The 22,241-nt window shown below is 40.6% G+C and overlaps 2 protein-coding genes across 5 annotated transcripts in view; one reads left to right on the forward strand and one right to left on the reverse strand.

The window, feature by feature from the left end:
* Positions 1-15,768, reverse strand: part of rtn4rl1b (reticulon 4 receptor-like 1b) — a 122,215-nt gene extending 106,447 nt beyond the window's left edge. For both annotated transcript variants that reach the window (XR_003841393.1, XM_029517092.1), the window contains exon 1: positions 15,415-15,768. Coding sequence is in view for 1 of the 2 variants with exons in the window: in XM_029517092.1 (XP_029372952.1) it covers positions 15,415-15,427 (13 nt within the window). In the remaining variant the exon portion in view is untranslated. The remainder of the gene's footprint in view (positions 1-15,414) is intronic.
* A 1,453-nt stretch (positions 15,769-17,221) lies between these two features.
* Positions 17,222-22,241, forward strand: part of dph1 (diphthamide biosynthesis 1) — a 53,820-nt gene continuing 48,800 nt past the window's right edge. Inside the window, exons 1-2 of one of the 3 annotated variants that reach the window (XM_029518388.1) lie at positions 17,222-17,294; positions 18,492-18,641. In XM_029518388.1, the coding sequence (XP_029374248.1) occupies positions 17,222-17,294; positions 18,492-18,641 (223 nt within the window). The remainder of the gene's footprint in view (positions 17,295-18,491; positions 18,642-22,241) is intronic. The other 2 variants (XM_029518389.1, XM_029518391.1) reach the window with 2 other exon arrangements.

A 22,241-nucleotide genomic window follows, 5' to 3' on the forward strand; every position in this document is an offset into this window, starting at 1 on the left:
AAGCACACACACACGTTTTAGACACGTCTTATTAATCATAACAAAGAAGATGGAGATAGGTGGTGACTGCAGCCCGTGGGAGCAGGTCTGGCTCTGAATCAACACCAACCCATACAGATGTTGCATGCTTGTTGCTTCTTTGGAGCAGAGGACTAATTTGTGAAAATAGAAATAGTCCATTAATCAGTCAGAGAAAAAGCTGAAAACATTCTGAAAAGCTGAAAGCATTCATTGGAAAATTGATCCCTTCCCAGGTGTTAATTTTGAAATTATTCAGACAATATCTCGCTTGTTTGGTTTAAATTCTGATAAGCAAGAATTTTTAACATCTTTGACTGATTTGCATCAAAGTCAGATTGATGATTTCTCTTCAAATATTATTTTGCCTTAATTGATTTAAATTTTGCCCCACAACCCTACACCCCTTTCTTCAATATATCCAAGACATTAAAAACATTTCAATACTCAATATGTCAACATATGTACACTACCAGTCAAAAGTTTGGACACACTTTCCGACTCATTTGAATGAGAAAGCGTGTCCAAACCTTTGACTGGTACTGTATGTACTGTTACTTACTAGTACTCTACATAATCCGTCACATGCAAACCTACTGTACTAATTTGGTTTTGTTGCAGGACTCTCTTCTTTAAAGGCCTATCAATATATTTTGACACCTGCCATGTCTTTCACTATTCTGCTGTGCTAACTTCAATTTGTGCTATTTGGCACTGAAGAATTTGGAAAGACAGGATCACTGAACTGTGCTACACCTCCAAGGCTGGATCAGACAATAGTCAAGAATCCTCTCTGACAGAGGTTTTCTGCAAACATGGGTATTTGTCTGGTATGACATGAACCGCAGTGACATGGCAGCGCACTCTTAGGGGGCTTCTTAATACCATCTTCCCTCAGTCAGCACAGTGCTGTAATGTCAAGAAGAAGCAGTTGAGATCTAAACTTTGGACATATTAAGGTTCAGCTGTTGTATCTTCAGCAATCAGCCTAAACCAACAGCATAAACATTTATGGGGCTTCACATAAACAAGAAAAGAAAGTTATACTCAAAGTTGTGCTTTTACAGATGAAAGTCATTATTTAACACAATGCAAGGTGCCAAACAAAACACAACTTTATAGTACAAACTGTTTTCTTTCTCGCGTATGTGACCATAATATCACATTCTTCAGGAGGACTGTGGGCAGTGATGCAGAGATGAGAAGTGTATGGAGGGGGAAAGCTGAAGCCTTTTAGGTCTATAAAAGTGTTTGCACCTGCTAGGTGGGAGGCAGAGAGCTGAAGAGACCTCATACATACACGGATGCCACAGAAATGGTGTGAATCTCCAACAGAGAGGGAGAGACACAAAGTGCAGTTCACGTGTGTGTGTGTGTGTGTGATTGCCCCAGCTGCTCCCACACAGTGCCAAGAGCTATTCTGATCAGCAGGATAATAGTGCCATCATGGTTTCATAAGCTGCGGTACTCTGTGCAGAGATGAAAAAATAACTAAATGTATGCATTCTAACAGACAAGTTTCAAACCAATAGTGTGTGTGTGTGTGTGTGTGTGTGTGTGTGTGTGTGTGTGTTGGGGAGGAGGCAGGCCCTGTCGTGATTGGGTGCTGATAGATCGTACGGCATGGAGATTTTGGGACAAGGATGATGTTACCATCATAAACAGTATGACATTTGAAAATAAAAACAGCTACTTGGGAAGGTGAGGGAACACTAATGGGTTTTCAGCTCCATATTAACTCATTACTTTTGTTGTTCTTTTTTTCTATTCATTTTTATTATCTTTTACCCACCTTGAAACAGATACTAAGCAGATAGCAGGACAAGTGCTTTCAGCAACATGAAAGAATTTCAAAATTTTAAATCTAATAATCTCTTTAGCCACTGGACGAAGCCATTACTTAGCTTATTCACTTTTTTTGACTATCTATGAAGTATTTCAGACAAATTAAAGACTGGAGCGCAGACTTTGGCGGCCTGCACATGGCTTGAAAACCATGTTGTCTCCTGGGGTGGTTACCTCAGATTATTTTACTCCCAGCCAATCAGCTGATTTTAACTTGAAGAGTATAATTTTTTTATGGAGAAAAGGTATAAGTTGTATTTGCATTGATCCATTGTTTTAGCGTGTTGTCTGAAGTCGTACATCTCTCTGAAGGTGTAAAAACACCTTTACCTGAGTGCCACAGGTATCACACAGGGATGCATGTTCAGTGTGTTTCACAGTTAATGTGTGTTTGTGTCCTGGTCAGAAGAGCTTGTAGCTGCAAAGATACATGTTTGTAATAAAGGGCTGATTGTAGAATAAACTCCTCCCCACTGGTGTGTGTAAATGGAAGGTCAATGAGCTTCTCCTGTCAATGACATCATCTCAGAGCACAGAAATCTTTCCCGACATTGTAACAACGCATCTACTTCTCCCTACTTATGTGCTCTTCCCTCCTCTTTCACTGTCCTCTTTACCCCTCTACATTTCAACAACTCTGTGAACTGAAATTCTTTTTTTCATTTTCGACAAAGTCATTGATTCTCTTAACTTCCTTTTGACCCGAGTGGCACAGGCTCTACTTTTGCAATACTTTCTGTGAATGTGCTCAGAAAGAGATGCTGTTTAACACAAATGCCTTGAAACAGTATGCCTCTTGCATACTTTGTGGTCTCTCAATGAGAACACACAGAGAGAAAATGAACGCAGAGCAAAACTGCAGTGTGCTGAGCGCAGGATTGTCAGAACATGCTATTCAAACAACAAGGACAGGTTTTAGTTTGTCATCACAAGGGGATGACTTGCAGTCTGAAATTGTTTGACTGAATAATCAGCCAATGCAGGAGGGCTCTGTTTGAAAAGTGGCTTCGGAGGATGTTGAGTGCTCAGCTACCTAACTCATAGCGACTGCTACCCTCCCCATCCATCAGTGGGGAGAGCAGCCGTGACACAAAAAACCTGCTTCTTCCATTAGAGCCCTGCCAGAGCCTAATGCCTGTCCTTTCACTCTCTCTCCCTCTCGCTCTGGCCCTGTATCTCTGTTACGTTAATGAAGTCTTCTGCCTCCTTTTGCTCCTGTGAAATGAGCAACTAAACAAGTCTTTAATAATACTTTTTTTATTATTATTTTTTGTTACCTCCTCCTGAGAGCCTCTTTGTTTTCCCTTGATGCTCTCGTCTTTGAGGGATGAGAATACTCACATTGGTAAGAGTGCGAATTAGCACACAGACACATAGGGATGAAAGACCAGCTCTTATTATGGCCTAAATGCATGAGCACACTTCTGGGAAAAAAGACATGTGCATGAGCACCACACATCCAGTGCTGTCTTTTCTGGGCTGTTGTTTTGCTCTTTTAAATAATTGACAAGACTCCGCTTGTAAAGACAGGGACAAATCTGGTGTGTTAATGTCCCAGCCAGAGGAGTTTTAGCACCAAATGCTATCAATCCCTCCTATGAAGAATTGCTACTGCTGTGGCAGTTCATAAATCTTATGTAACCCCAGCTCAACAATATAACAAGTCAGTATTCCACCACTGTGTCCTGTTTATTGTTTCACAAGGCTGGCAGGGGATGATATCTGCTATATTTACACTAGATTACTTTTCCATTTCCAAACAACACTTCAGCATTAGCCAGGTGTCTGCATAAAGGTTGGGGCATATTAGCTTAACTGCTGAGGGTAAACTGTAAGATGTTCCCTGCCAAATGGGGATAAAAGAAACTTGCGGTTTAAGAAAGATTTGGCCTGTCAGCGTTGCACACATGGCCTAGACAGTGTTGGGGCAGAGTCATGGCTGTCTTCACTGTCAGACTGTTGCATCTCTGTGTTCCCTGGCCTCCCATGGGGCTTGAGCTGTGTGTGATTGAGGCCTTCACTGGGAGAAGCAGCTACCAGACAAGCCGAAGATGGTACTAACTATCTATTAGCTTGACAATTTTTTTTCCTCGTTTCTTTTCTCTTTCTTTGTCTGAAGGCAATGCAGGATACAGTTCTCTCTTCAAGGGGCCTTGCCAACCACAACAGATGGGTGGAAACCTCTCTCTGGAATAAAAACAGCTCTGAGCTTTCCCCTTTTTCTTGCGATTAAAATATTCAACAAAACAAAAAAATATTCCTGCACTGCCAAGGGAAGAAAGTCCATATTTGATGGTGTGTTCATACCAAACACCAAACTCAGCCTTGAGACCACACTGCTGTGACATCTGTCCCTCTGTTGTTTCAAACTGATGGCCAAGAATAAGATGACAAAGGGTTTTGAGGGTTGTTTGCTGTTGAGCAGTTTCATCTTAAACAGAGAGGCACCTGGATTTTATCCTGAGCAACATGCAAAGGAAAGTGCTTCATTAGGATGCACAACCGAAACCCTGCAGGATCAAGGTGATTTGAATGTAAAACCAGCTACTGGAGCCACTACTTCTTAATACTTCTACTGTGTCTATAAGCAAGCGCTCCCCAGCCACACCTATTGCCCCAAAAAAAAGCACAACATTAGTTAGGGAGGCCAGGAATGTGATAGCACAATAGAAACATATTATAAACAATCTTACCACATGCACCGTGTGTCACAATCTACCACTGTGTGTCATTTGAGGTGAGTAGGGTTCTGTACTCTTTACCAAGTAGTGGAATAATTAACATGCTTATCTCTGGCACACAAAACAGCACCTTGAACCTCTTTTGTGTGTTCATTTATGATGCAAAGTCTTAATGGCTCAAATGATTTCTGTGAGTGAGGGCCAACACTGAAGAGTAATGTTTGTTTGAGAAGCAAAGCAGGCAAATGTCAAGGACTTCACTCTCATTGAGAGCACTGAAATACATAAGGCAAGGGAGGCGTGAGAAAGAAGTTATCTCTGCACTAGAAATAGATGTCAGGGTGTGGAAAGTTCACTGAATGCAGGAAATTTCTGACTCCCATTTCAGAAAATGTGGGGAAAAAATAGAGTAAATTGAAAGTAGTAATTTCAGTCCATTGTTATCCCCATTCAACCAGCCTTAATAAGGTCAAAACATGGTTCTGCTGCTGTCAGTGGCTGAATTTAAGACCATTCTAAGACAATTGTGAAGGATTTGCATATAAAAAGATGTGTGATTGTGGAAAAGACCTTGGCCTATATTCTGTAATTACTACAACTCTATCTGTCTCTCAGTCCAGCCTTTTACACACAACTCAGCCATTCTTCTCTTTAACTATCTTTTGGGTTCTATAGAAAATGCTCTTGTTCTCCTCAAAGTATTATATGAGACAACAGCTGGTGCCAGGCTGTCTGACATTGATTCACTCTTGATTCAAGATTCAAGATCTTTATTTGTCACATGTGGTACAGCAACCCTGTGCAAACTGTGCATGTAAGAGAAGAATGGAATAGATAAAATAAAAAAAATTATAAAATAAAGTGTACATAAGAAATACAATGAATATAGAATATGAAATATAAAATATAAAATGTACAATTTACATAAGGGAGGAGTGAGAAGGGGAGCGGAGGGGCTGAGTGGAATGAAAGCATACTGCTTTCAAAGAATGGTTCAATTTATGGCAATAAATGTATGGCATTTCCTGATCTGTGCCCAACGCTCAGTAGATGGTAGACAATGGTACCCTACAATTAGCCTAATCACTAGGAGTGGGAATCTTTTACTATCTCATGATTCGATTCGTTCCCAAAATGCTCAACCCTCATTTTGCAAACCTTGCACACTGTGAAGCTCATGTCAAGCTTGGTCTTCCCGGGCATTCGGTAAATAGGGCCCTGTAAAATCCACAATCACGAAAAAACAGAAATCATTATAAACACAATAACACAAAACTGGTCGACATTTTACACACTTTTAATACAGAGACCCGACCCCTGCAGCGAGTAGAGAAAAGACCAGACCAGACCAGACTAGAGGAGACAGCAGACACCCCCTCCAGGGACCAGACCTCCCCAGTGACTGGACCCCTGGAGACAGTAGAGACCAGACCAGATCAGACCAGACTAGACAAGACACCAGGCCCTGGTTGTTTTTTCAGAATAAAAGGAGCGTATCTGTTGGGAAAATACTCCAAGGGATTCACTGATAATGCATGCCCCCCACCAGTGAAGCGGCCGTCAAACCAGAGCACAGTCGTTTCAACCAAAGTTGTGGAACATATGTGTTATTGTTTTATTGCTATGTTTTTGCTTAAATGTATGGAAGCATTTAAGTTTTCAGTTATAACTGAAGATATTGTCTGTATTTCATTACTTAAAACACTGTCCCGGGGTTAAATTTGCATAAAATGCTAATAAAGGAACTCTCAAAAATTAAAAACAAAACAAAACAAAAAAAAAGTGAATATGAGAAAAATTAAAACGGAATAAGGGAAAAATTAAAACGGAATAAGGGAAAAATTATAACGGATTTTATAGGGCTCTAGGTAAAAACCAAAATGAGTCCAAATCTTTGCCTTCAACAAGGACGGGGCCGGTTGAATCTCTCTTTCCTTCATTATTGTCATCTTTCTTTTGGTGCCTACCGCACATGCATATGTTCCAGAACCGGCTCTGTGGTGACATCAGGGCGTCCCGCATACAAAATAGAGGCAGACGTTTTAAATTGATTCTGAATCGAAGTAAATGAGAATCGCGATTCTTATATGAATCGATTTTTTGGCACACCCCTACTAATCACCTGCAGTTAATTAAAGCAGCTCTACACTTGCAACATTACAGACCACAGCATGCATTACGATCACAAGGCAGAATTAATCCTAGCAGGCTGCAGCAATTACCTGAGCCCGGACTGTTCCTAAAAGTAAGTCTCAGCCTTGACAGATGTGTTCACACAGATAACATTTGCCAGAACACAGCCACAACAGATATTACAAGCACCAAGCTCAGATATGACTGTGACAGTAGTCTGTCTCATTAATGCCTGGACCGGCCGGCTCTGTTTGAGCTGTGGAGCAAGAGGTGAGTTGAGTGACAAAGCCTAGGACAGGAGCCTTGGAAGATAGAAAGATGGGTGTTGCTAAGTCTTTTTTCTCATCACATCCCCCACTGAGTGTTTTAATTTCACCCAGCAGACTGAGTTGAAATTGTCATTTGGATGAATCTTTAGACTTGCATACTCCACAGGCGGAATCAGTCCTTGTTTTCATGTCAAACACCTTGAAATGAATGAGTTCTGATTTTGACATGGATGGAGTGTGAGATTAATCAGAGAGATAACAAATAAGTTTAATCAGCGCCAGTCAAACTAGACAATTTTGCACAAGACAATTTCTTGCTGGGATGTATGTGCCCAATTCATGTGTATGCTGACATGCAAAGCAAATAAAGAATGTGTGTTTTTCTTTGACTTGAGGACTACAAATGAACGGGACAGATGTTTCCTGCTCCCCTTTTCTTAACCTCTGCTCTGTCTTGTGATGAAATGCCATCTCCAGGACTTTCTAACTCAAAATGCCAAAAAGGGCAGATGCCCAGGTGCTGGAGTAGCTGAATTGCTGCCCTCAGCACACAAAGGCAATGTCGCTTAGGGAGGATGGCTCAGGAAGGGGGAGAGCTGTCAGGGTAACAGAAGAGCACCTGGGATTACTGTCAACATTCTGCTGGACTGTCTCCCCCTGCCTCTCCCCCACCTTTCTCCTGTCTGCTAAGATCCATGGCATTCACAGTGACATTGACCTTTAAACTCCAATTAGCCACTTAATCAGAAATTAATTATTAATATTAGAAAAACCAACAGGGTTTAGTTTGTTTGTCTCTTTCACCTCATTATCATCTGCTAATGACCAACCTTGCATCTGATTTCCACATCAAAGGCAGAGGAGAGGGCGTTTACACAAGAATCGGGTAATTTTGGGGGTTAGAGGGCAAATGCAAGATGGACAGATTTTTCCATGCATGTTCTGTCATTCTCAACCTTTACTCCTGCTGAAGGAGGTTTTTCCAAGCTCTAATGTCCAGTAGATTTAATCATGAAGTCGTTATTAATAAGTGTGTCCTCAGCAGCATTGTAGCACTGCATCCACTTCTGAACTCAGAGCACTCTTGTCCTAATTCAGTGTGAAATGGTTGACAAGGAAGTGTGAAAATGGCTTGCAGAACAAAAAAAAAAAAAAATCATAGCAGTTCATGGCAGAAAAAGGACATGCACACCAGTTAGTGCTGTCTTCTCCATATTAACACACACACACACAAATACAAGCACTAATTATTTGTCATCTTTTGTTAGGCATCAGATCGTAAAACAATCCCAGAGGCTTCCATGGAAACACTCCTGAGTATTGGCCACTAAATAAATGGCTTTTGGATTTCAACAATCTCCTTCGCCTAAACAAGATGTTTGGAATGCGCAGACAGAGCCTGAGGTGCTTTGTGTGGCAGCATAATAAATGTGACTCAGCCATCCAATAATTGGTAATGTTCCTCTGTCAATTATCCGTGAAGCTGTGTTTTATAGGCTAAATCTACAGACTACCAATGGACCAATTTATTTAACATTTTGGTTGCCTTCACTTATTAAATCATAGGATTTATGCTGAATAACTTTTCTTGTGTAATTCTTTTTTGTGCACCATGATCAGCCAATATTCAAGCTTTACACAGGAGAAGGATAGAAGATCTTAATATGCACTGTGTCCAACAGGAGTAGTGATGGTGTCCTCATCATTTGCTTTCAATTTTTCCGGAAAGCTTAAATAGATTTAGGGGCTCGATTTGAAGTTTATATTTTTCTTCCTATCTATATTATCCTCTTCACTTCGCTTCAAACCTCTTCTCCCCTAAACACTCAGTCGTTAGTCCGCGTTGCCTCTAACCCGTGCAGAAACATAAGCCACGCTGAAAAGTACATCAATGGAGAGTTGACAAGGAGTGATAGCAGAGGTCTGACACTGTGAGAGGATTAGAAAGATGATGATGCGAGTGGGGAATGTGTTTTCTTTAAATAGGCCTCTCTCTGAGACTTGACAATGGCTTACAGCTTGCAACACATTACAGGAACAGATTGGTATTTACTGCTTTTGTGCAAATTCACATGGTCATATCAAATCACTTGCCTGGGTTTGACTCCCACATTAGGGAAAAGCCTCTGTTTGGCATTTGGTAACAAAAAAAAAAAAGACCATTTGCTTTTATGACTTAAGTATTTTTCGCTTTTTAAACGGCAACATAGCACTTGATGTCGCTGAGGCATATCCTCCTTTGGTTAAAAACATTTCCTCCGAGGGAAGAGAGAGCCCCCTTGGCATCTGTGGTGATTTGATATTGTCAAGAGCCGTTCAGATGCCAGCAACTCGGGGCCATGAGAAACAAAACAAGTGAGGAGGGTTGGAAAGCTACAGAGTCCACAGGTGTTTGCCTAGTGCTGTCTTCGTTGATCTGGACTCATTAATGGCAAATCCTCTGACTCCTCTCTGTCTGCTTATATTAAAAACAACAAAAGTGATGTGCTACTTTAAAGTCAATGCTCGTAGTTGTGGTTGATTTACAAAATATGATTGCTAAATGCTTCATCATTTCATAATGGCCACAACTAATTATCTCCGCATTTGTCAATCACTGGAGATAGAAGATATGAAAAAGATTTGTTTTGTTTTGTTCTGAATTAGATGTTTATGACAGTGTTCTTAATTTGAATTAATTAGAATGTATACAATTGTTGAGGTGTGTCAAAGTGTGTGCAAACATAAAGCTTGCAGGATGTGTACTGCTGTTACAAGCCCTTTTGTTCTCTTGCAGCTAAATTTCATTTAGAAAAAGCTCATCATGTCAAATGAAGCCAATGCAAATGCCTTTCCCTATTAGTCTTATATTGCAAGTCTGACACTAAAAGTAAGCCTTCCATATTTGTTTGAGCATGCATGTGTGCAGGTCAGCTTTCATGAGCCAAGAGAGCTACTCTGGGTTAAGAAGTTGGATTTATGGTTCATGATAGATTAGCTTTATGTTCAGGTATAAGGTCTGAGGTAAGACATACAGGACTGATGCTTAAAGCTGCTTATTAGTACTTTAGCATTTTGAAGAAAAAAAAAAGATTCACCTAAGTATTGTGATATTTATGGGGAGATTTTAAAAAATCAATTCTTTCTGGGGGATTAATATGATTAAATACTGTACTGTACTGCTTCACTGAACTTTGAGTGGCATCATATCTGTTTCTTGCAGGAGCAAGAGCAGTTGAAAGTGAAAATGGAGGACTCTAACTCAGTGGTGATACAATCTGCTCCATTTCACTTTAAATCCAACGTATGGCCACATTTTGGGTTTCACACATTGCCAGGAAAAGTGAAGCTTGGCATGTCTATATGTCAGGGACATGAGTGTCACTGGAGCTAAGCATGGGTTAAGCTAAATGGCCGCCAAGCCAACTGCCCAAAAGTCCAGACAAGGCAGAATGCATCAAGAAGTCAAGTTCATCTGCGAAGACCTTTATCCATACAGCAGTGGTGGAAAAACTGTTTTTCAAAACATGGTTTACGATATGGAGCCACATTATACCATCCAGAAAGTTTTTCTCAGACACAGATACGCCTCAAATCTACAGCAAAGTTATGTTGGCTTTCTGTCTTTCTCTACATTGAATGCTATGTGCGCATCCTCAACCCGGCTTCCCACCATACGCCAAAGCTGCCAGCTCTAGCAAGATTACTTAGACAAATACGATGTGTGACAGGGTTTTTCCACAGACGTGCTGAGGCACTCCATGCTTTGGAGCAAAAGCAAAAGTTACTAAAGCTCCCAGCACAGACACGTACCAAGATGCAGCAGTGCATTTGACATGGTTGATCATTTCCTTGAGCAACAGCCAACAATCACAGCTGTACTGCTTTCCCCTGAGGTCAGAAAGAGAGAGAACACGATCAGCACCTTCACAGAGTCAGACGTATTAAATGTGGCGATTTGATCCCGGCCCTGAAGCCAGTCAAGTTGGCTACCTGTGTTATGCGCAATGAGACTCACCCGACACTTGCAATCATAGCCTCAGTACTTGCACAGCTTTTGCAGGCAACCCAGGAAACGCTCAGAGATCCTCCATTTTTCAGCGAAGTCAAATAAGCCATTCACCAAGATCTAATAAAGCGGTATACAGTGAAGGTAATGAGGGCCAGTCTCAACCAAGCTTCAGGACTTAATCCAAGATTTAAAGTGCCTGGCGAGGTGAAACAAGGCATGCTTTCAAGATTGGTTGCCACAATGGAGCATCATGATCAGGTTAATATATCCTAATAATAATTCATAGTTCATAATGTAGTACAACAGAGATGTGTGTGTGTTTCAGTCTCAGTCTCAAGTATAAATAGAATACTGTCAAAGGTAGAACATGAATAAATTCAAACTGTGTACCATGTGAGGGTCCTGTACGCTGGCTGAATTGCTTGCAGGCGAGAGTTTGTTAACAGTAAGAGTTCAATTTTATCAGATGTTTTTTACATTTTTGCTATGTTCAGAAGCGCATTCATTTTAGCCATAAGGTATTTACTTAAAGTATAAATAAAAAAGTGTATATACTTTTGTTCAATCTAATCTACATCTTCTTCATGCATTATGAACTTTGTACATTTAAAGGCTCACATTTGTGCTGTGTGGAGCTTTCAAGTACTCCATTTACTTTGGAAAAATTTTATTTATTTGCTTGAAGTACTAGCTTACTGAGCAGGGACAGTTAAATAACACAAATAACACACTTGCTTTGAAAACAATGCGTTTTTAGGAACTACACATCACTTAATATTATTTATGTTCAATCTGATGTACGTTTTGCATTATATTTTATATCTATGCAGTGTGATGCTGCTAAAATAAATGTTACACTGACCGACATGTTGGATGTGCACTGTTTTTGTAGAATATGAAAATAAAACCGTAATAATCAATAATATGAGCTCGCAATACTTGCAGAAATGCAATACTTGAAAATGATAATATAAATAGAATCTGCACCCAAGTATTATGATAAAATCAAATGAGGACAAAAGCATATCATCCCGGTCCTACTGTTAAGTACAAATTATGTGTTACATCACAGTCCCAATTTTCCAGAGCACGACATAAGTGGCGAGTGATTTTCTGCAGTTCCTGAGCAGCCATTATGTTTATTTAATGTCAGTCCAGTAAGAAATTCATTCATCTTTTACCACTTGTCCATTTCCAGTTCACACAGGCTGCTGGAGCCAATCCCAGCTCACACTGGGTGAGGGCGGAGTCACCCTGGACAGGTCACCAGTCCATCACAGGGCCAACACACAGAGACAGACAGAGACCAACAACCACTCACACTCACACTCAAACCTACAGACAATTTAGAGTCAGCAGTTAACCCAAACATGACAGTGGGAGGAAACCCATGGGGAAATCATGCAAACTCAGCATTAGCCACTATGCCACCGTGCTGCCGTAAGAAACTAAACTGATAAAAATTAAATGTACTTCAGAAACGTGACCATTCACACATTTAGTATCATCCATTTTTGTTCCTTTCTGTCACTGGTACACTAAAATGCAATGAGGGGCAGTTCTGTTTTGCATTTAATAGGAAGCTTTGAAAGCTCATGCCTTCTCTCATATCTACTTATAAGCACCAATAAGGTGTTCAGTCTGCAATGGTAGTAGCATCGAACAATGATATACATGACTGAAAATGAAGAGGAATTCATGCTGTCTGTGATTTTGTCATGCATGATTCAGGGCTCCAAATTGATTTCCATGCTGCTCTGAAATGAATAGAGACCAGCAGATGCCCATAGAAGTAAAAAAATCTATGACATCCAGGTCAGTGATACGTTTGTCGTGAATGGGCTTTACCATGCAGAAACATAAGCATGTGTGGAATAAAACTAATCTGGGAGAGTGTCTACATAATGATAGAAGGATCTGTCTGTTTAACTTTGTGAGGCTAGGGCACTGATACAAGTCGGTATTTTTCAGCAACCATGTGAGTGACATACCTGTCTGTGCCCAACACTGTGGAACTCACAAGGAAGCTTAAACCAGGAAAAGGTGTCGTTGCACCTACTGAAATAATCATCGATAACATGTAGCAGCAATCACAGTACATCACCACTTGGTATATTCAGTATATTCCATTTCAAAGCTGCTCTGACACATCATCCCTTGTGCCCACTCTGTGGCTGACTGGGTTTGAGAAAAAGAGAGATTGAGAAAGCGAGACTGAGAGAGGGACAGAAAAGCCAAGGCAGAGATGGAGTGATACGTATGCTTGCATGGCTAGGTAGATGTACACATGTGCTCAGACTCACACATGTTGTTGTATAAGCCCCGAAAAGACACACACACACACACACACCGCAGAATCCCAACCACCACTCAGACTGATCAAACAAAGATAATAGGGCCATGTTGTTTCACCTGCAGTTGAACACACACCACAACTGATGTTGTACATGTCTAGACATATTTATGGATTATATGGACATGACTGTACCTTGTTTCACAACTTAATGGCCCACAGATGGAGAGCTCAGCAGACTGTCTGACTGTGTGAACCAAGTCCAGGCCATCATACCATCGACAGGGCCACTCCATTAACATGCTAATTAAGCTCAGTTAGCCACAATATGAAGTCAGCTTGAGAGCTGTTGCCAATGTGTCAGCTAAGACGCTTTCCTTGTCCATGCTTGTGAATGGTGGATGTGTCACAGCAAATGCTGCACCTGATGCATCAGGCAGGTTCCCTTGAATGTGTTATTTTAGGTGCAAAAAAAAAAAAAAATCTCATTTACCAGACAACTTCTGTGCTGTTCCTGCCAGCACTGACGCATCACTGCCTCACTATTGTAAACTCAGACAGGCTGGCACACTGAGCACTTTTGGCAGACTGGTGAAATCTATACTTTGAAGTCATTTGTCTTGAATTAAGTGATTTTCTGTCGGGCACTGCACAGTGGTAAAACAGCTGATCCACATGCAAACACTGGACAGAGCAGGGATGAATTGTGGAACATGTTTGAAGGACAAACTCCTTAGATGCCAATCATCCTGGTTTCAGTTTTCCATTTAACTCCAAGCGTAAATGGAAAACGATTGTGTGCAAAGGTAAATGAGCTCATCAAAGATCTCTTGATAATGATACATTATCAAGTGTAATAGCACTTCCCAGCATATCCATTAGTTTAACATAAAACAGCACGCATTTCTCAAATCACACACGGTGTCTCATTCGTCAAAAAAAAAAAAAAAAAAGAATCCAGACATAACAATTCCCATACATGATAAGAGTAAGTTCATTTCTTGTAAAGCCCAATCAATCAAGAGAAGTTGTCAGGGTGCTGGTTGAGACAATAGGCCTTTGCACAAATCTGTAATAGCCGTAAACACTCATCACCATGGTGTGTTGGCTGTTGGTACAGCAATAATCGATCTGATGGCAACAAGAAAAACATGCTGTTTTTCCTCTACTCCCTTGAGGCACATCGCAGAAACACACACTCGCTAAAAGCAGATGGTTTTTCACACAGCATGCTTAATAAACACAGATGTGATGTGGACACAGAGTAGTCTATGCGGTGACCCTCACCTAACGTGTGGCTGTGTGTGTTTTTCTCCGGTGAAAGTTCTACTGTATCATATGCAGGCTTGTTTAAGCCCATAGCAAAGTGTTAGGAAAGCCTAATGCAGGACTTTTTTTTAATGGGGAATAAGAGTTTAATTTAACTTTTATTCCACTTCCTGGATGATAGCACAATGGGTGCACGGATGACTGTAATCTCTTCTCGTTAGAGGTTTTACTCTCCTACTTTAGTCAGACAGGAAGCCGGTTGCACAGCTGTGTGGCCAAATTAGAGAGATAAACAAAGACCGTCACGTGACTGTGTATGAATGTAAGCTCCAAGTCTATCAGGACAATCTAGATATTAAAAGTTTGAGAAGCCCTTCCCTTTAATGTGAGCTGCTCGAGGTCTTGAGCTATTCATCTCGTCGCCGGCGGTGAATAACCTTGTGAACTGCGGTTTGATCCATCACGGCTGGATGTACCGACAAGCAGCAAACCATAATAATAAGGCTGGGACAGAGTGCGTGGTCCAGCAGAGACAGCCCTGTGACCCGGGTACAACTCATAAACTGCAGTGCGGCATCAGCTGTATAAATATCACATAGTCGTCCCCATGTTTCCTCACACGGATGAATATTTCATTCCCTAAAACCTTCAGTGTGTGTTGTGCCATTCAAATGTGTTTCAAATGGCGCATCGGCTGTATCACCATCTGCCGGGCAACGTGCTGCATTATGAACAGCCCGTGTCATATTTAAACAAATATTTCAAGAGGGCAAATAACAACAACAAAACAGAAAAGGAGTCGGCTGCAGCACGGGGACTCGGATTTCGCTTCAGGCTCCAGCAAACTATGAAAAATAAGCAAAACAATGCGATGGGGGAGAATAATCCGAGGGGCTAAAGTTGAGACTCACTCACCTCTTTGGAACATTTTGTAGGCCTAGGTGTATTTCTTCCTCTGTTCTCGGAGAATCATCTATTCTTATATTCCAGGTTTATAAACTTGTGCGCCTTAGTTGTGAAGTTGATCCGGAGCCTTTCGCGGCTCGGTCGGGTGAATGTCAGTTGTCACTCCCCCGGATTTTCTTTCGATCCGCCGTGTAGAGTCTCACCTCTGGGCTGCCGTGGGCTCGATGAACACTGACAGCAAACAACATAAAAATAATCTCCTTTTCCGCAAAGTCTGAGGGACCGCGGCCGGACCTGGGAAATTAGGCGCCAATCATTGCGAAATGGGAGCACTAAAAACATCACCTCAGCCCGAAACAATTCTTACTCCGGTACAAGTGTGTGTGTGTGTGTGTGTGTGTGAGGAGGAGAGAGAGGAGCACAAACGCACAGTGGTCCGATACAACCCCAGATAACCAACTCCAGCTTTTCGACGCATCTGACCGTGGAGCCTGCAAATCAGTTGTGGGGGCAAGTCGGCGACGAAAACGAGCAGTTTCCAAAAAATAAATAAATAAATAAATAAATAAAACGCCGGGGATATATAAATCCAAGTGGCCAATCTCAAAAATTTCTTCTCTCCGTGCTTCAGAGCCGTTCAAATCGCATCACATTCGTTAAAATCTCTAATTAACATAAGTTATTTGGATTCACATTCTGCCTCTGATGTCGGATTATAAACGCAGACTCCTCAAATCCTCCTTAATAATGTAGACTCTGATGCCGCCGGTTTCCTTAAAATCTGCCTTTTCAGCTCTCTCTCCCCTCCACTCGTGATTGTTACATTTCTGTGATCTTGTCTGTGTGGATCTCTCTGCTTTTCCACCTATGGATCAGAGCTGGCTGATGCGCTCAAGCAGGGAGAGTGTCTTGTTGCGCCTCAGCCCCTCCACCGGGCAGCATCCTGCTCCATCCATCTCACTGCTCCTGCCGCCGTCTGTCTGTCTTTCTGCGCCAGCCGGAGACTCACTGCATCCTTCTGCCACCACGGCTCCTCATGGCTGTCAATGTGATTTCACCCAACTTACATATCACAACATATATAAGACTAAACGATGCATCCACTTGTATAAAAAAGACTCACGGGGTTGGGGGGGTTATCATTCCCATTGTACTTTCATAAATATATAATAGAGAGTGACGTGCTGTCTGCAAATCAGCAGGCTATGTGATAGATAATGGATTAATGCATTAGATAAAGTCTCTCTCTCACACACACACACTCAGACATGCGTCTTCTACATTTCACAGAAGAACATGTAAAGTAAGAAACCGTCCATTTGATCTAATCATGCTATCAAAACCCCCTTGCCGCATTGCTTTTCAAACATTATGTTATTCTTTTTGTTTTACTTTATATTATTCTAGATTGATTTTGTATGTTTAACACTTTAAAACACTAGGTATAGGCCACATTGGACGAAACAATATTCTATTTATTTATTTTATGCATCTCTGATTTTACTAAGTTTTTACTGTATTTTGTTTGTATATTTGTCTATGTATGTATATGATTCCTTAAGCACATCAGAACTACCTCAGTGTTAACCTTATTTGGGATAAACCAGACAGCTTTTTTAATTTAATTTAATTTTATCTTCCAATGGGGGAAACTGCACTTTAACCCATAGAAACATTGTCTACCGTAATGATGTGGTCTGATCTCCAGCTAGTTTCCGTCCTGTCCCGTTCACTGACATCGGTTATATCGATGCTCGACGTTTTCCCCTGTTCTCTTCTGTCGATTGGTTTCTCCTTTAAGTTCCTCACGTGTTTAATGTTTGGGAGAAAAAAAAACATGGCGGCGCCCTCGAGTGAAGTCCAGCTTGTTCCTGTCAAAAAGCCTGCAGGTAAACACTGTTATGGAGTATAAACTGTCCCGGACAGCAGGCGGGGAAAGGTTGTGTCTGTTTCCGCACAGAGCTCAGACACACACTGCCGCGTCGAAGAGAGAGCAACACCGATACACCACACTTTGTATTGACTCGTGCTGATTAAACACGCTATCGGCTCTTCAGCCTCTTGGTTCGCGTCCTGTTGGTGCTCATGGTGACTGTCCAGGCTTCACCTATGTCCGGGAAATAAAAAGAGTCCGATTAATTGTGTCTTTGAGGGTTTATGACTAATGTTTTTCATTGTTGTTATCGGACCACTGTTACTGTCATCTTGGTGTCCGATTGAAAGCAGTATTTCTTATGAGATACACGAAAAATATACATATTGTATGTCTTAAACATGTCAGTTTCTCTGTTTGCAAAGTTAATCACCTGATATCTCAGGAAACGGGATTAATTAGATTCATTTCAATTCCAGTAGTTGATGGTCCTGTATTGAATTAATGTTATTTAGCTACAGATGCTTATCCAACGCTTTCATCGGGAAGATTGCTGAGAAGGTAGAGACAAAAATTTATTCACAAATGAAACAATATCTTTTTGAAATTAGTTACCTACACCAACGACCGATAGAAGAAAGAAAAATTTAGCTAAAATAAAAATATATATATATTTCTATATAAACAGATGGTGATGAGCAGATTAAAAAAAAAAGAAGAAATGTTGGTGCTGCCCCAGGTTTAGACAATACATTGTGTTGTGAGTGTCACTGAAACTCTGCCTGTACCTGAGAACAAGACAGACCACCTCAAAATCTCCTTGAGGATTTCTCCCATTTCAGCTGATATTTCAAACCATCCATCAGCTTGTAGAAAAATATTTTTTAGACAATACCGCAAGTACAAAAAAGGATCCGACTCGCCAGCTCTCTTCCTTTACTTCTTGTGGCATATTACCATAGAGGTGAGGAATGGATTTGCAGAGCTTTATGACAAAAAAACTTTGCAAATGCAACTTTCTTGACCTGTATCAACCCGATTGCACCTTCTTAGAGCTTGTCCAACCTGTAGAACATTTGTGAAACTTGTAGCATGACCTGTGCGGGCAGCTCCCAGCACATAACTTGACCTATAATTTCACTGTAGAATTAAATTGGAGTTTGAAAAGGCTGACCACATTACTAACAGATCAATCATTTAACCTTCTTTCTAGTCAGAGGACCACGACGTGTAGTGAATCAAATTCCAGATGAAATCCTGCAAGACCTGGCATTACAGGAGGCGATCAAAGCCCTGCCTGCTAATTACAACTTTGAAATTCACAAGACAATTTGGCGAGTGAGACAAGCCAAAGCTAAAAGAGGTATGTTTTGGTTTTCTATATACCTAAATTGTTTTATATGTGATTAGGTATCCTAAAATACTCAACCAGAAACAGGCACTGTCATTACTTTTGAAGAGAATGTCAGATTTCAAATCAAAAGTTTTTTCTGCTTAGGTAAAGTTGGGGTTGAGTCCCCAGTTAAGAAACAGTCACACAGTTCTCACAAGTGCAGTTTAAATAAAACTAAGTGCACAGACATAGCTTTCCAGAAAGTGCTTTTGAATTGAACAAATGAAATGAGTTGTTACATTAGCTGAACTCGATGAAGTTCCTTGCAAATAAAGCATCTGCAATAAATGCAGTCTTTTAAACAGTCTAATAAATGTCATGGGATGATAAAAGTCTTGGAGTTAAAGAACTGACCACCATTTATGCCGTTCCGCTATTGCCTTTGTCACTGTTTGAACGAAATGTATTTTATGTCCACATAATGGCAGAGTATACTGCTGATATTAGCCCAGGGTTTATATTGCACTTCAGCATTGAAAGTTTCTTGCCTTTGAATGGTTACTCACACCTCATTAACAACAGTTTTGCAAGTTTATGCAGCGTTAGCTTTGCACATTGAATGGCTGAATACGCAGGTCACACCGCACTAAGAATACCTGGTTTAAAAATGGTGTGTATAAGCATTACTACTAAAAGCCTTATGTTGGTACATCTCTGGCCTGACCTACTTTGATGACTCATATACAATATTCACACAGGTTTATCAATGTCAGGCTCAGTTCTCAAAAGTCATCCCATACGCTTTAACAATGCAATTGAAATCAAACACTCATTTAATAATACACATCATCACCAAAAAGTGGAGAAATAAATGGATAAATAGGATAGGTGTTGCACCACAAAAAAATTAAATAAATAAAAATTGTGGTGTGTTCACTCTTGTGCACAAACTCCAAATTGAAGGTGGATGATGCTCACAAGCGCTCCGTGTCTGGTGTGTTTTGCCGTTTATTAACAGTGAATTTGTCAAGGGGATCTGTAATCCTCCTATGATCTTCAGGGAGGGGACAGTACCCTTGGTTATTGAGCTTTTGTGTTATTGACAAAGTCAGAAAGATCAACAAGCACTGCGGCTGATTATGTGCTCACCACCCATACCGCATCTATGTTTGTGAGAAATGTCTACTAAAAACAAACACAGGAATTAACATTATATTATTTTAAGTTAATCTTCTTTAACGAGAAACAGCTGAAATTCTCAGAGCAAAAGGAGAAGAAAACTCATTTTATCAGCCATAAAACTGGGAAACAATTTCTGTTGCTCTGATAGGCTCTCCAGATGTTTGGCTGTGATCTATTTGGTTGTTGGTCTTATTTCTGGGAGGCACTCTTTTCAAGAGATACAAACTGAAGGTCATTTAACAAATACAATTTCACTAAACAGAAAACTCAGATATGTTGAGACAAGCATCCAGTAGGAATGCAGCCTCAATACACTGGCTTTACTGGCATTGATGCTGTGGTGTGTGGCATCAGGCTCATAATTTCTGTTGCTCTAGAGCTGCATTTGGTAACACGGTGGTTATATTAGATCATTATTATGAGTAGAAACTATAAACAGACAAAAAATTGCATTTGTAATGCACCATTACTGATTTATAGTGTTGAATAAATAAGTGTGACACAAACAATCCATAGTTTGAAATCTTGCAGAAGGCTGTAGGAACAAAGTAGGTGCAAGACTATGGTTTACAGTTCAAGTGTGACAACAGCCTTTGGCTTTCTGCACTTCTATTGAATAATTAGCGCTGCACTCTTTGTGTAGTTTAAATCACTGCTGACAGTTTCTCTCTTGTGTCAGGTACAGCAACCTGTTGAAAAATAATGCTTCCCATCTCCACAGGTCTATCTTTTCATCAAGTGAAAACCCAATCAATGCACGCAAAGTTTCAATTCAAGTTTTAACCTTTTACTGAAAACATACAAAATTTCAGTTTTGGCTTTGAACCTCCCAAAAGCTCATGATTCATTTTACCCATGAGTTGTCAGTATAAAACTGCCCAAGATAATCGCTTGTTGTTGATTGTTCTATTTTACATGAAGGATTGGTTTAAGTTACCTTTGGTTTCAAAGAGAGAGTTTAACTGTTGTTATACAGTAGGGGTGGGAATCTTTTACTATCTCTCAATTCAATTCAAAATCAATTTTCGATTCAAAACGATTTGATTCATGATTTCTGCTTCAATCTGTTGGTGTGCAAAGTATCCACATGATATACTCCAGTCTGCTTTGCAAGACAGAATGACAAATGGAGACATTAATCACATTTATTAAGTTTTAAACATTTATCCATGCTTAGATGGAATTGTTGCATAAAAGCAATATCACCTATTGCTTAAGTAACAAAAATAAAAGTGTCTCTTCATAAAAAAAATAAAAATAAATAGTGAACTAAACATGGGTTCTGGAAGTGCTCAATCCTCAATTTGCAAACCTTGCACACTGTGAAGCTCATGTCGAGCCCCGTCTTCCCGGGCATTTAGTAAATAGGGCCCTATAAAATCCACAGTCACAAAAAATTTGAATTAATTATAAGCACAGAATAACAGAACTGGCCCAGATTTTACATAAACACTTTTTTTCCCCGGAATAAAAAGGAACGTATCTGTTGGGAAAATGCTCCGAGGGGGGTCACCAATAATGCACGCCCCCCTACCTAAAAATAAATAAATAAATAAATGTGGTGACTTAAGTGTAGTGGCCGCAGTTCGATTCCCGGTGAGGGCACCTGAACATGTCTAGGTTAATTGGTGACTAGATGTAAATGTATGTGGGGACCTGAGCAGCACAGTGGCGTAGTGGTTAACGCTGTTGCCCCACAATAAGAAGGGTGCAGTTGGACCCCTGGTGGGGGCAATTGGTTAATTAGAAACAAATGATGAACTAGGCTACAACAATGGTGACTAGACGAGACAACGGACCTACAGAGACAGGACCTACCCAGAGATTTCACCAAACTAGAGACTAGACCAGACCAGACTAGACCAGAAACGAGTCCTCCCCAGAGACCGAATCCTTGTAGACACTAGAGGCTAGACCAGACCAGAGTAGACCAGAGACTGGACCTCCATTGGGAAAATTCTCCACTTCTTCACTAAAATGTACGCCCCCCACCAGTGAAGTGGCCGTCTAAGTGCTATGTCAAACGAGAGTCACTCACTGAGCTTAACACAAAGCATGTGGATAGAAAAAAATGTTGTGAAACATATGTTGCATTGTTATGGTTTTGCTTAAATGTGTGGAAGCATTTTTCAAGTTTTCTGAGTTTTCAGTTATAACTGAAGAAATTGTCTGTATTTCATTACTTAAAGCACTGTCTCTGGGTTAAATTTGCATAAAATGCTAAAGAAGGAAGTCTCAAAAATTAAAAACAAAACAAAAAAAAAAAAACTATAGGAAAAATTAAAACATGCAATAATTTTTCTGATGTTCCTGTGGGGAGTGTGTGGTTTACTGTTGCCTGATGACTATGCTTTTTCATCGTGTCCTTTATCGACCTTTATCGTATACCACACCTCATCACCCCTCTCTTTGTCTGTTATTCTTTGTATCCATCTGTTTCCATGCCGC

This window comes from Echeneis naucrates, chromosome 13 (assembly GCF_900963305.1).
Source record: "Echeneis naucrates chromosome 13, fEcheNa1.1, whole genome shotgun sequence".
NCBI lineage: Eukaryota > Metazoa > Chordata > Actinopteri > Carangiformes > Echeneidae > Echeneis > Echeneis naucrates.